Raw genomic sequence first — 14,982 nt, 5'->3', positions numbered from 1 at the left:
TGAGTTCAGACAGCTCAACTCCTACCTGCTGTGAATGTAGCCACTGCAAGGAGAAGCCTTACAGCCAAACCAAGCTGTCTTTCTCTCCTGCCTCACCTCAACAGAGAGCAAACCCCAAGCGTGAGTCACATGGTGAACTGTCGTCCTTCCTGTGTGACCAGGGGAAAGGCATGAGGAGGTGGGACAGTGCATGTACTTCTGTGCTTGAAGTCCAGGTGTGGAAATCAAAACGTAAGAAAGCTGGTAAAAAAGCTGTCCACATGTTGAAGCAGAGATCCCAGAACAGAGCCAAGAACAGCAATTAAGCTGCCCTGCCTCCAGCCAAGAGGAAGAGGAGAACAACCAAGTCTACTGGACATTGCTGAACCAGAAAACTAGCCAAGACTGTACCTCTACACTGACTTGTAGATGACAGCCAGTGCCCCTCTGAGGGTGGCTGGACTGATAAAAGAAGATTATTTGAAGCATAGAGAGGCCCATGTGGGCTGTTGGTGTGTGGCAGGACACTGCTGCTTGAGTAGAATCTGTAGAGATTCATCATATGGATGCTCATGTGCCCAAAGGCCGAGCTAATAAGGAACAGCACACCTGGACTGGCATAAGGGAGAGTTGTTCCTGGCTCAATGGGCCCAGGATGCCTCAGGCCACCTGCTGGGGGACAAGGCCGAGGGGTGGATTTAACCATGGACATTATTTCCCAAGTTATCCACTATTGTGAAACCTCTGAGAAGGGGATGGAGACCCCTGAGAAGGGGATAGTGCCCCCAGTGTGGGGATCATGATAAATCCACTATTTAAACAATACACAAATTAAAAGCTTAAGTATTCAAATTTATTTTTGAGAAATCATAATATTTTCAGAGGATACTGTTCAATTTCCAGGAGCTAATATTAAGCATAAAGTATTTTACACTTGTACGTATGCAGAATGAATAAGCTACTGCATATTTTGAAATATTCTGGTTGCCTTCCAAGGTAAGGGTATTCAAATGCCAAGGTCAGACAGGCAATGTCATGTAAGTTAATCTTGAACTAATCCAGAACTTACTACAAAATGAATGTGAATTCATTCAATCATGTCAATATGGGAATTCTGGAAATTTTCCTTATTCAAAGAGTGAAGTTATTAACTTTACTTTGGTTTTAAATGCCGTTTGACAAGGCACAAAGACTATTTATTCAAATTGTTTGCTATCACAAAAATCTCTGAAAAATAAGTATTTTATCACAGTGATAGGTAATTGCTAATTTTAAAGAAAAACTCTGACAAGGAGCAGGTAAAGTTGTTGTGTTTGAGCTTTTGCACATGGGATTCTATGCATTACTCTGTCCATTCTCCAGTAGCTTTCAAATTTGCTGTCCTATTTCAACAAATTTGATGAAAGTGAACATGTTTTGAGTTACCACACAATGGTCTGTAATGGAGCAACAGAAGAAGAAAAAAATCTGTCAAAATGGAGAAGCAAGGCACAGGGGGGGAAAAACATATGTGACAATGTGAATGTGATATGCAAATGGCTTTAGTTTGAGTACTAAATATGAAATCTATACTATATTCAGAATACATAGAAAATGAACCTATGGAAGCCATTTGCACCACACCACTCAAATTTCAAGAAGATACCTGGAGTTCTTTGTAATTTTAACTAAACAACTGCAAAAAAACCACATTTCCAGATGCACATTCTGTCTCAAGTCATGATGTTTCAGAAATTAACACAATACTGGAAACATATTTATGACCCTGAGATTAGCTCAGTTGGTTAACACTTGGTTGTAATAATGCCAAGGTCATGGGTTCAATCCCCTGTGTGGGCCACTGATTTAAGTGTTGGACTCGATAATCCTTGTGGGTCCCTTCCAACTCAGAATGGTCTGTGATTCTGTGACTATATTTTAATAAAAATATTATGATGAAATACTTTGCTTTTCAAAAGTTTTGGTAGAAAAAATGCTGCCGAATGGAACAGACATAGAAGACTCCACTCAGTGCTCACATACACGATGTTCACAGTCAGCCTAGGATGATATTTGTTGAACTCTAGCTAAGCCTCACAACAAAGAAAATGAAGGATAAACCACATATTAAAAGTGTTGTTCAAACACAGACCAGAGCTTTCACTGCAGCAAAGGGACTTACATATTAGATAATGAAAAAAAAGTGAAATCTTTATCAATAGATAATGGTGCAGAGGTCTCTAAAAGGAGTAAAATTTTTCACTGCCTTAGACAGTTAGATGGTTCAAAATCCTCCAGCAGCACATTCTATCAAGAGCCATTCTCATACAAAGACATATTGGAAAGGAAAAGCAATGCAAAATAATATACATGCTTAAATGTGCTAAGACAGTAACATTCAGCAGTTCATAGAAGTATATATCTACATAGGAACAGTTAATATGCAACAGAAATTTGAAGAGTACAATTTGAAAAATAATAGAAGCAGATGAATTCTAGAGATATTCTGATGGCTTCAAGCAGACACCACGATTCAGGGAGAAATGCATAACAATTGGCTCCAGCAATCCCCACCAGCTCTAATCCTTCTGTTGCCATGTGAAAGATCAAATTCACCCAAACAGAAAATTTAATTGCAGACAAATGCTATTTTTAAAGAAGAAGACATTCAAGTGCTTTTCAAATAAGGAAAATAAAGTACTTGTTAAGTCTTGTCAGTGACACTTCAAAAATCCTGGCTTTTGAATAAGCATTATCACATTTTGTACAAATACAACCAGACTATTAGGTTTAGTAACACAAAATGAGTCAAAGATGGCCTTCATGTCCTCTGTTGAGGAAGAGAAATAAATTATTGCAAACATTTTTATTCCTGTATTGTGGGACTCTGCACAAAATTCATTGTGGAAGAACGAAGAAATGAGAGAGGGACTTTATTCCCACAAAAAGGAGCTAGTAAGATTATGTATTACACTGCCACCTGGTGATTGTGCAATTACACAGTTAAAGAATGAAGACCTGGTCCCAGTGAATTGAGATGCTTCAGTTATGAGGATTAAAAGATGGCAGAATCTTTGTCAGAGACCACTGCGACTATTTAAGGTGCTTTTCTCCTCCAATATAATTTGCTCTCTATCCCTGAAGATTTGTATTTATTCATTATTTCTGTATGTCACTGGATATTTGATCCGTTGCTAGAAGTTACAATATGCTACAAAAGTGATGTCTATTCTGAAGACATAAATCACAGGAAAAACTTTCTTGGATATTCCATCCCTGGAATCAGAACTGTTCCTTCATCTATCTAAGACAACCGAACAATTAACTCACATGGAAGAAGTAGTGCACATAGACTTGTTGAAGGGACTGATATGAGAAAGTTGCACAGGAATTCCATAGCAGCAGTTTCTCACAAGAGGAATTAAAATGAAGTATCTGTACTACTATGGAGGAGAACACAAACAAGTGAAAGAGCAACCTCAGTAAGAGACAATTGTCAGTATGACTTCTCCACAAACACTCAAGGCCTTCTGAGAAACAGCCAGTCTATTCAAACTGTATAAGATAGTTTTGCTACACTTCCAATTGTACTGAAAGCAGGCAGAGACAATGAGAGATAAAAGAAAAAAAGGCACAAAATGTAATATTTTCCTTTCACACATTTACAAATTAAACTCTTGATCTAAAAAACTAAATGCAAATAATGGAAGAAAAACATTTCTGCAAAGTTCTAGGGAAGTTCAGGAAGGCAGTCAGAATGCTGAAAATAAACTGGTTATTAGTTTTATTACTCAGACATAATTTGTTATTTTTAAATGCCCCAACTGACAAAGACTTCTTTTTATATCTAACATAAATTTCCATTTCAACTCAACATTCCCATTATATATATTAATGCCAAGAGCAGCCATCAAATGTCAGTAATTAATATGCTTTGCCTTTAACCATTCCTTTCTTGTTCTCAGAAGGATAAATATTTTTATAAACCACACAGACATGAAAAAAGATACAGGATACATGTCTCTAATTTAGGTTTTAAAATACGTACCAAAAATACAACCTGATCATGCACTCACTGAAATGACCACACAGCTTCCATAGGTGAGGTATCACACTCTACTTCTTCATCTAAGCTTACTTTTATTATACTTAAGGTATTTTAAGTCAGTACCATCTTGCAAATTACACTGAGAACAGAATCTACTCTGGACCCCTCAAATGATTGCCTAAGGTGCCGCTGCAGGAGTACCAGGATTTACAAAGCCTAACCAGCATCATTCAAGAAAAATATGGTCATTAAAATCTTGACTATGTGTGGAACCCTGAAGTCGTGCATCTTGTCTGGGAAAAGAAAGCTTGGAAATCCCACATACAATTTTTGTATAGAATATAAGGTGCTATCAACAAAATGGCACAGATTACTTTAGAATTGTTTGGAAAATTCATAGTGCCACAAGAAAGGTAACATGTCCAGTTCTAAAGAGAGATGGTTATGAAAGAGAATTTTGTGATTCATACAGGAACTTAATGATGATGGGACCAGAAAGGAAGGAAATAGGAATATGACAAGCACAAAATTTTCAGTTTCATCCCAAATTCTACCAGTCTGGAGCAATTTGCCACTTCTTTAGCAAAAGGTAAGTGTCAAGCCACACCATTTCATTCAGTGTTTCGTAGCATCTCCCAGTCTGTTTATAGTTAAGGTTATACACTGTACTCTACAGAGACATACCTCAGAGCACCACTAGAAAAACAGATAAAAATCAGTAAGAGTAATATGATGGTGTAAACTATCTATTTCCTCATGCAATTGCAAGAAGTATAAAATCCCTTGCTTTTAAGTTAGTAAAGAATTAATGAAATCTGGCATCATTAGTAGACAAACAGTGCAAACACTACCTCACAAAGTTGCCCAATATATTTTCCTATGAAGTCCTCAGAAGAAACAAATGCCAGGAATCTACCTTGATAAATACAAAAAACTCACAATGTTTTTAAAATACTGAGGTTTAAACAGTTTTAGAGGAAAGCATTAGTTTTCATAGCCACCAGTCATCAAGGTGCTTGAGTCTGCTGCCTTCAAAAGATTGAAAAACTGTTGGCTTTTGAAACCACTTTTTCCTTATATTACAGTTCTTCAAAAACACTTTGTCAAAGAAACATAGCTAACAGTTTGTATTTATCATTTCAATCTAAAGAATTTAGAGAACACATTTTTATCTGGTTACTATAATACCCAGAACATTGCCAGCAACATAAAGTAATAATGACAAACTGGTTCATTCGGTACCTAAAAATATTTCTCTTAACTTCAGAATTTCTAAAGCCTTTAAAATTGGCTACACAGGCGTATCTATGGTAATTAAATTTAGGTCCTGAACAACTTCATTAAATTTCTTAAAAAGAAGTCTACTAAAAGATAGGTACAACTCTGTCAATGGCACACAGGGTTAGCTTATCTCCTCTAATTAAATTTTTAATTTGCCCTTTAAGTGTGTACTTTTAGAAATAAAAGTAAATGCTAACCTGGACTAATAAGTGACCCAAGTTGGAGAAATATATGTCATTTTCTTTTATGTTATTAATCTGCTTCAGTAATTGCATCAACATTTCAACTGCTCCTTTGTTGACCATTTCATTAAGGAGTACTGCATTTCCAGACATTAATTTTATAGCTCCCATGCAATAGAGGAAAGCTTCATTGTTTTTTTGTAGATCTTCATTTCTTAGAACCTCCAGCAAACAACCTAGAAGAAAAATTGTTACTCAGAAAGTTTAATATTAACATTTATATTTGATACAGTCCAGTCACTGAAGAGATTAACTGGGAAAAGGAAACTCAGACTGAACTCTTACATTTCGAATAAGTGGGCTAGAAAAATTGGGTATTTGGACTGAATCCAAGAAACAATTATTGATGAATAAAAGAATGGGCCTGACTTTTGTAAACACATTGCAGGAATCACTGAAATCCTCAGTCAAGATCTGCAAAAGTGATTGTGTGTGCCTGGAGTTTTTTGTACTAAATTTGATACATTCTAAAGAGGTTATTCCCACTGCTTCCTTAAAAATCAAATGTCTTAAAGCATCTCAAATGGAGCACTAAAAAGTACAGTGATCTAATTCAAATCTCACATTTGAAGTATGTTCATAGCCATTTTAGATTTACTTTTTATGGAGGTGAAGTTACTGTAAAAGTCTTGTTTTATGCTACCACTGTCAGATAACTGAAACATTAAAATTAACAACTGATAATTGTCACAAGCTCAGTGTATCTTACGCAAACTGAGACATTCTTTTGTTAGAAGTATCCTAAACAAGTAGGTCATCCTAACCAGCTTTACACTTTTGAACTTCTAGTAACTGAAACTTATTTATTTCTGCTTACTGTGTTCCATCAAGTTCCAATTGAATAAAAACACTTTCCTATGTCATAAAACTAAAGAGATTTTTAAATTTTTTTCTCTCTCAACCCAAACTGAAACCCTCTTTAAGTGTATGAGTGTGTATGAATGATGTACACTCACTCTAGGCTCTTGCCCAACCTCGCAGTTTCAGGTTCCTGCTCTGCTCAGTATCAGAGTCTGGAACAGTAGTGGTCTATTTAGAGATGAACAATTAACTTATTTCTTCTACTGGAGCTGCTCCACTGCACATAAATAGTTCACAGGACCAGAGGAGAAAAAAGAAATTGAATCTATAACCCAGCGACTGCAACAGGGATCAGGGCAATTATGATGATAATGCAGGTTCATGTGTTCTGCCTGGATGAGTTGGGCCCAAAACATAAAGAGGGAATAAGCAAACAAACAAACCCCTACCATGAATATTCTTTCCTTCACTAGTTTTTAAAATACAGGGAAAGAAGAGCAAGTGAAAGAAAAGTGAATCAAGATGGAAATAAGAGCAAAAACAAAAGTGCTTCCATTGACATAGCCACTTGACACCTCATCCAGATGCTGTTTGATGCTAATCTCTACAAAACTGTAGTTTTCAGTATCCCAAATCAATTGAGCAATGAGAACTGTTTTCTTTTCTGTGGGTCCTTTCCTTGCTACTAGAAAGGCTATCTTTATTTCTGACAACAATTTTATACTAAACTTTAAGACCATGAATACTCTCATCTATTTAAGCAGATACACATATGCCTTAACTTACACACATGACATGAAGTAAAGGCTTGCAAGATCAAGACCTACTTAATAAAACATACTGAAGTTTCAGTGAAGGGAATGACTTTCAATCAATATATTGTCATTTTCTTCTTATTTCTCATATTTACAAGGGATGTGTATGACACAAACACGGCTACAATCACAGAAGAGATCTTAAAGCCACTGCTGACAGTTCTCCAAAACTATTGGCTCAATGTGCAGCAGCAGCTATAAAAAAAGATGGTAATTGTTCTCGAGATCTTCCCTGATGATGGCCAACAACACATTCAGCATTATTTTGTTTCTATAAAATTTTTGTGCAGACACAGCTTGAATTCTAGACAGTCTTGTATTGTAAATCTCAAGAAGGAACTCCTGGAGTTACGGGAAGGTACAGACCAGGGCTTATAAAACAACTAAATGGCACAATATCCTTTCAAAACGAAAGCTAAAAGGCTGAGATGCCTCAGTATTGAAAAGGAGAAGACAGAGATACACGATATGACTCTGGATTAAAAAATCATGAAGATGAAGGGTAAGATGACCACAGAAACTCTCACAAATCCTGCAAAAACTACAAACAGGGGATAATGAAAAGTATATAGATTTAAAACAGCAGACAGAGAATTTCCAGAAATTGTTCTATGAAACTGTAGAAGCAGACAGAATCAGAAAGTTCAAAAAGGAATTAGGTAAATTAATGAGGAAAAGATCTATAAACAGGGATTAGAGAGGGATGCACCATCTAATGCCCCTAAAACAGTTCAGGATGCTGAGGGGATGCAGGGGAAACACCACAGAAAACACACAGGCTTCCATGCTCTCCCTAAACAGCATCCCCTGTCACCATCGTTAGTTAGACACAGAACACTGGACTAAACAAGCATTACTTTCATGTAGCATGCAATTTTTAATCTGTGACTAAGTTAACTCTGAGAACATTTCTTGAAAGCCAAATAATCTATTGAATTTCGACACCTAACTTATAGACAAGAACAGAATACATACCCAATAACCTATCATTTTGAACCATGTCATCATTTTTTTCATTCCTGCAAATTTTGAATGCTAGCTTGCAAGCACTAAGAAGATTTTTTCCATCCACTTTCATCTGCAAAAAAAGATATAAAAATCACAATTAAAATCTACATGCAAAAGTGTTCCATAACATTCTGGAAGTTCAGACACCACAGCAAACTTGTATTTTTGAAGAACTATTAAATTCCATATGAAACCCTAACAATACACTAAAACTGAAAAAGTTTGCAGAATTAAAGGACTCTGAAATACACATAGTTTAAGCTTTATTTAGCAAACCGTGCTCACTGACTTTAAAATAACAGGTGATATATAAAATTTTAATGTAGTAAGTACATAAATCTGCAGGTAGAATATGAATAACTTGCAGGTTTTTTCTTTAATTCACTTGTACAGAAAAATTCTGTACAGAAATCACTGGTTTGGCATCTATGGCCACACCACAAAGAACTCCAGTACAACAGTACATGTCATAATGAAAGTTATGCTCATGTATCAGAAAAGATCTTATGATGTACTAATGGTCCCTCAGAGATCGTGAAAAGGAAAGTTAAAGTGGTAAAAATACAATACATATGTCTTCCTTTCTCTTGTATTTCAAGAACAATTTCTTTTATGTTCATGATTTTTAAAAGATTCCACAGAAAAATGTCTGCAAAGGAACTTTTTCTTTTAAATAAGCACCAATTAACATCCATGTAGTATCTGAGTATGGAACTGTGTCTTCTGATTAAAATAACTTACAGCACCTTAAAGTAGCACACACAACTCCCCCAACAAACAAGCACAAAGGACTAAAATGTCTACACCACAATGTTAGCTGGCATCCTTTCACCAGTGCCCATCCATACATACATTACAGAACATGAAGCAAGAGGCTCAAAAGTACAAACTTAATTGAGAGCTTTAACCAGAAATATGAAAGAAAGAGATTAATTACACTTGCCTTCAAAAAAAACCCCAAAAAACATAACCCTGTTCTGGTATTTTCAGATAAAGGTGTTTAATAAGGTCAAGATATTATTCAAAAACAAAGTTTCACTTCTATGTGCAGATTTTTTAATTATTGTTTTGTTTAAATCCCTGCATGTGTACCCCACCTTTGAACACTGACTCTTTTCCATGCCTATACAGCATTTCTGTCACCATACACCAGCTATCCTATTTTGTGCCCCTCCTTCCTACTCCAGATGTGATTTTTATGCAAAAAATAAGCTTCAGCAAGTGCTGATCTAGATGAATGAGGAACTAGTATCTCTGTGGTGGTAAACTGCACTTAGAAAAGAGTTAGTTTAGACACAGTCTAAAAATATGAAATGAAAAAAATGCAATAATTCATGACTTGGAGCTTCACATTCTACCAAACAGCATTTCAAAACACTTACAGCCAGAATAATCTTTGCCAGCTTCAGGCAAAGTGGATCTGAATCAATGTCTACAAGTTTATATAAGGTCTTCAGAAGCTCCCTTCTTCTTTTAAATCTTTTTCCAAGCATATTTCCTTCATGCAATGCTTGATAGAGCCTGGTACAAGTCAGACAAAGATCTTCTATATTGTCTTCTACTTGAAGGGTGTAGGAAGGGAGAGAAAAATATAAAATAATTATCAGCACCATCTTACCAGAGCATCTCAATAGCTAAAGACACAGGAGAACAAAATAAAGAATGGGTTGCACAACAAAAAAAATAAGGCATCAAATAAATCTTTTAAAAGAACATGATCCTCAGAAACAGTTTTATCCTGCTTTTTCAAAAAGAGGAGACTCAAGACAAGAAATCACAGAGTTAAAATAATACTTTCAGCTAAAATGAAACTCATCTTTAACACTTAATGATCACATTAACCAAATGTCTGCCAGGAAACTGTGTTTCTGAATATATTCTTTGAAGTGCTCCTACTAAATGCCAAGGTCACGGGTTCAATCCCCTATGTGGGCCATTGACTTAAGAGTTGGACTCGATGATCCTTGTGGGTCCCTCCCAACTCAGAATAGTCTGTGAGTCTGTGAAATATTACATGGGAAAAAGAGACAGTTAAGGAATACTTTTCTCCCCATGTATAGAACTTTATATATCAAACCTTGCTGGGATTAAGTGAATGTAAAAACTTGATTACTTGTGTAAAAACTAGAATGTATAGTACAGGTGCAAGATATATTTGAGTGAAATGTTGGCCAATTGACAAAAAAGTCACCTACTTCCTCACCTGAGTCCCTCAAACTCCATGTAAGATATAAAAAAATAAAACCTATAGGAAATTATTACAAAAAGTGCATCTCAACACAAAGGAATCATGTACATGTTTACTTTAGAGACAAAAGGAAAAGTCTATTTTTTAAAATTCAACAATGAGGGCTTTTTTTCTTTTCTTACATTTGCTTTTGTCTCTAAGGTGACACTTATAAAGCACCATGTAAATCCACTTAAGCTGCCCATATAAACTTTGCATTTACTCAGGATGTACGTCACAGCTAGAACAGAGTCATATCCAAGGAGGCAAAGCACTTTTGATGAAATATATATGGCCAGGAAATTACAACAAAAGCCACGTCTGAGGCCCCAAACCTGCTGGGACCCATCTCTCACACTGAGGAATGCCTGGACACTCTCAATTTGCAAACAGCACACTCAAGGAACAGCAATGACTGTTCCATTTCTACTCCCATCATGACAGAAAATGTAACAAGATTTAGCATGATACTAAACCCTCTACTCCAGTAAGCTGTGAAATAGGAGTAGAAAGGAACCAAAACTGAAAGGTCTTACACTTAATTTCATCAAATTGACAACAAAAACAATTATTCATCATTTATCTCATAAGGCAGTTTTCAAGCTTATCCTCCCAAGTACTGGAATTGTAACAAAATAAACTATTTGTTCCTCTGGAAAAAGAGACTTTGAGGCTGTATTGCTTTTTGTCATGTAGCAGTCATCTCAAGCCTATCATATTCAGAAGATTTTAGACAATAATTAAGTTCCAAGTTAAAGTTCAGATTTGCTTTTGAATGGAAATTTTTCCTGGAAATATTTCTGAGGGAGAAAGGGGAAAAAAAAAGGCTTTTCTATTAAGATACGAAAAACTAAATGTGACCTAAACATACGTGCAGGGAATTAATAGCTGAAAGGAATGAAGCAAATGACTGCACATGGAACTAAAAAATATTAAATTAATAACAGACTCTCTCAAAACATTAAAGCTATGGAATTCTAATATTCATTTCTGTAAGAAAAACTGTAATTGTGCAGCAAACAGCCTAAAGAAATCAATATATCATGTGACTGGAGGAGGCAATGATGCAATTCAGTTACAGCTTGTGTGGATATTCAAAAAGCAGCAAAACTCAACTTTTCAGGTTTCTGTAGTACTGCATTCAATCTACTGGTGAGAAAGTATCATTAGATAATGTCACCTACTATTAGGGAAACCAAGCCATAATCAAGTTTTAAAAGAAGCTAAAAAAAACCCCAACACACTAAACAAATCAAGTAAAGACTGAGGAAAAGGGGCATGAAAATTGATTTTCCTTAGCTACATTCATGACAAGGGAAAGACATGATTAGATTTTACCTCTAAATTTTATTTCATTTACCAATAAAGAACATTTCACTATGCAAAACTATAACTCAGTGGCTCATATCTGACAATCTTGGCATTAGGCAAGGAAAACGTGAGGTTGCATAGCTGCTTTCAAATTCCCTGATCATTATTTTTCTATACGTCATGTGGGAATAAGAAACCTGTCTTTTTGAAATGATTACATATTTTGGGAATCAGTGATTTTGCAAAACTATGCAAAATAAAATTCTAATCTGTACCGTGCTATAACAAACACTGCAAAGATCCTGTAAAACAGAACCACATGTAAAAATAAATCTGCTTTCTGTATTCCTACCCATCAAACAAATACAGTGCCTACAGAACTCAAGTGAACAACTTTTTGAATGGAACATTAAAATAGATTTCAGAATTTAATCCTTCAAGCCATATTTAATTTACTCAATTTTGCTTCAGTATTCTGGGTCATTATATACTTTTCCAAAACATCTAATACTTTAAGCACAAAGGGAAATCTTCATTAAGATTTCCTTAGTTTTCTAAAATAATTGAGACCTTCAATGCAGTCTATGGTTAACGCAGGGCATTTGCGCAGCACTTTATTCTTAAAATTATTACCTCATCACTGACTGCTAAGGTGGCAGAGCTATGTGATTTAAAACAAGGTAATTTAATCAGACAAGATCGTCTTTAAACTGTTGCTTGGGGTTTTTTGACAGAATCACAGACTGGGTAAGGTTAGCAGGGACCTCTGGAGGTCGTCTGGTACAGCTCTGCTCAAGCAGGGCCACCATGCGTGTGCATGGCCAGACTTCACGAATGCAGATTTGGGCAGGGCTCTCCCCACGTGGGTGTGCCCTTCCAGCCTGTGCAGTGGATTTTTTAGGTGAGGCACAGCGTGCGCAGAACTGGCCCCACCGTTTCAGTCCTGAGGTCCATCTGCCACGGCCGAGCGAGCTTGGACAGTGACAGTGAAGTCCTCAGGACTGTCCCAGCACCCGGTACTAACTGGGGCTGACCCTGCTGAGCATCCGAGATGTGACGGGATGGGATGGCAGGGAGGCATTGAACTGCCAGGGGACAGTCCCCACTGAGACTGGAACTCAGGTCCTTGGGATTCAGAGTCCAGAGTGCTCTCCTTTACACCACAGGACCGCCCTGGGCCACCTACAGACCAGTGACAACCTGACTGCCCAGGCCAGTTTTACACTGCAAAGTCACTGAACACATAAAAGCACAAAAGGCCACATAGTCCAATAACTGTTACTACTTTGTAGTAAACACAAATGAGTCCCAAGCTTCCCCCAGGAAACAGTACAGAAAATAAACCCTCCCAAGAACCGTGTTACCCACTTTTTTTCAGTTCATGCAGAATTGGTACAATCTTTATACGCCAAAAGACTTCTTCATCTTCCCCTTCATTTATTCTTGTTTCATCCTCCAAGCCTTCAAAATACATTCAAAACAAAAGCACACATTCAGTGAAGATTGCAACTTCTACAAAAATAAATAGCTATAAATACTTTATTTGCCAGTCAGATAAAACCCCTTAAATGTCACCTTTTGCTATATTCTGGGTTAGTGTACTTGCTCAAGCTTTTGTTTTTATTTACGTTTTCTCAAAAACAAAGGTTTCAAACAAAACTAGATGGATAAATGTTTTGATAGGTAAAGCTTTTGTTTGCTGACATCAATGTTTCATTTGATTGCTGAATTGGAAGGTAACGACTACTTATATATCCATGCATCCTACTATTTTTCAGCTCTGTGTCTACATGACAGGTTATTCTGTGTTAAAAAATATCCATCCTACAGACAAATCTCTAGGATTGTACAATTTTATCTAGTACACATGCGTGATGCTACACTAAAATTGATTAACTGACTCTGCTAAGTTAGTGAAAACAGTCTTGTTAGTTATTACATCCCGTTAGCAATTCTAACTACTTAATGCAATTAGTTCTGAGAACTTCACAATTAAATTTTTGTAAAATGAATGTTTTCTTTCTATTCCTTTTCACATTCAACAATTTTTCACACAGCAACTTGGGAATTAATAGCAAATATTTTGCCTCCAATAAAGATGCCAAAAAATCCTGAAGGCAACCAACTTACAGTTTTCTTGGCCACTCTCAAACAATTTCCTGTGACTGAAAAAAGCCACTGTTCATGATCAGAAACCTTGTCCACTTCACAAAGAGAAGTGCTCAAAAATACTTCATCTTTTTTACATTTGCTTCAAAAAGAAAATAATTTTAAAAAAAATCTATCGCAGACAACAAGTTAAAAATTGGCAGACCAAAAAAAAAAGTGGACTAGAATTCTCCTGGAAACAAGACTGGGAGCATGGATCTGTCTTCAGACTGGATAAAGGAGCTGGTGAAACACAGGTTATTAAAACATGGATTCTAGGACTGACTTTCATATGGATGCAGTATGACTGGGAATTACTCTGGCTTGCTGTACAATCTTTTCACATTCACCTGGCATTATGTGAAGTGACAGAATCCTGGCCTTGGTCATTGGCCCACTACAGATGGGGGCCAGAGTTTCTGCACAACTTGAGATTTTTAAAGAATCCAACAGTTGCTTACAAGGTGAATATAGGCATGTGTTTGGAGTTCAAGATTGGGTTAAGCTCTTTATCTTGCAGACAACCAAAATTATTGTTATAAAGACAGGGTCTGGTTTGTTGTGTTGAGGTTTTTTTGTGTTTTTTTTAATAGGGAAATAGAAGTCACACAACATCACTAAATAACATGAAGAAAGCCATTAAGAGTAGCATACGTACATTTTTAAAGTGACAGATTTGTTTGAAAGTGTCTCCCAGTGTTCATTACTGACTCTTGAATTTAAATGACAATGTATATTCTTAACATAATCATTACTATACACAGAAAGTATCACACTACATGAGAACACCAATAATGAGAAGTTTACATGATGAAAGCAGTATCTCAGACCCTAAAAGAATGACTGTCTACTAAGCACTACTTGGAACTGTGAAACAATTAAAAAGTTGCTATTTTAAAAGCTTGGTCTTTAGCAAATTAGTCAGACTCTTTTTCTCATCTGTATTAACTGTCTCCCTACATTTTACACACAATCCATCTATCAAATATATCTACTTCAACAGATTATACAAAAATGCTGCTGCTTCATAAGTAATACACTAAGTATATTTGTTATTACAATAACTATATATTGTTGGTGCTTGCATATATATGTATTAGTACATGTTACTAGCTAATGGTATTGCTACTTATTTTGCAGACC

General features: G+C 36.2%; 1 protein-coding gene across 7 annotated transcripts in view; it reads right to left on the bottom strand.

Annotated features, from left to right (window-relative positions):
• Positions 1 to 14,982, bottom strand: part of ARMC2 (armadillo repeat containing 2) — a 69,368-nt gene that overhangs the window by 28,522 nt on the left and 25,864 nt on the right. For all 7 annotated transcript variants that reach the window (XM_071548863.1, XM_071548867.1, XM_071548866.1 and 4 more), the window contains 4 exons: positions 13,060 to 13,152; positions 9,536 to 9,711; positions 8,121 to 8,223; positions 5,485 to 5,705 (listed from right to left, as the gene is read on the bottom strand). In XM_071548863.1, the coding sequence (XP_071404964.1) occupies positions 5,485 to 5,705; positions 8,121 to 8,223; positions 9,536 to 9,711; positions 13,060 to 13,152 (593 nt within the window). The remainder of the gene's footprint in view (positions 1 to 5,484; positions 5,706 to 8,120; positions 8,224 to 9,535; positions 9,712 to 13,059; positions 13,153 to 14,982) is intronic.

The sequence above is a fragment of the Pithys albifrons genome, chromosome 2, assembly GCF_047495875.1.
Source record: "Pithys albifrons albifrons isolate INPA30051 chromosome 2, PitAlb_v1, whole genome shotgun sequence".
NCBI classification, from domain to species: Eukaryota; Metazoa; Chordata; class Aves; order Passeriformes; family Thamnophilidae; genus Pithys; species Pithys albifrons.
The sequence above is the reverse complement of the archived record's forward strand: the minus strand, read 5'-3'. Positions and strand labels throughout refer to the sequence as shown.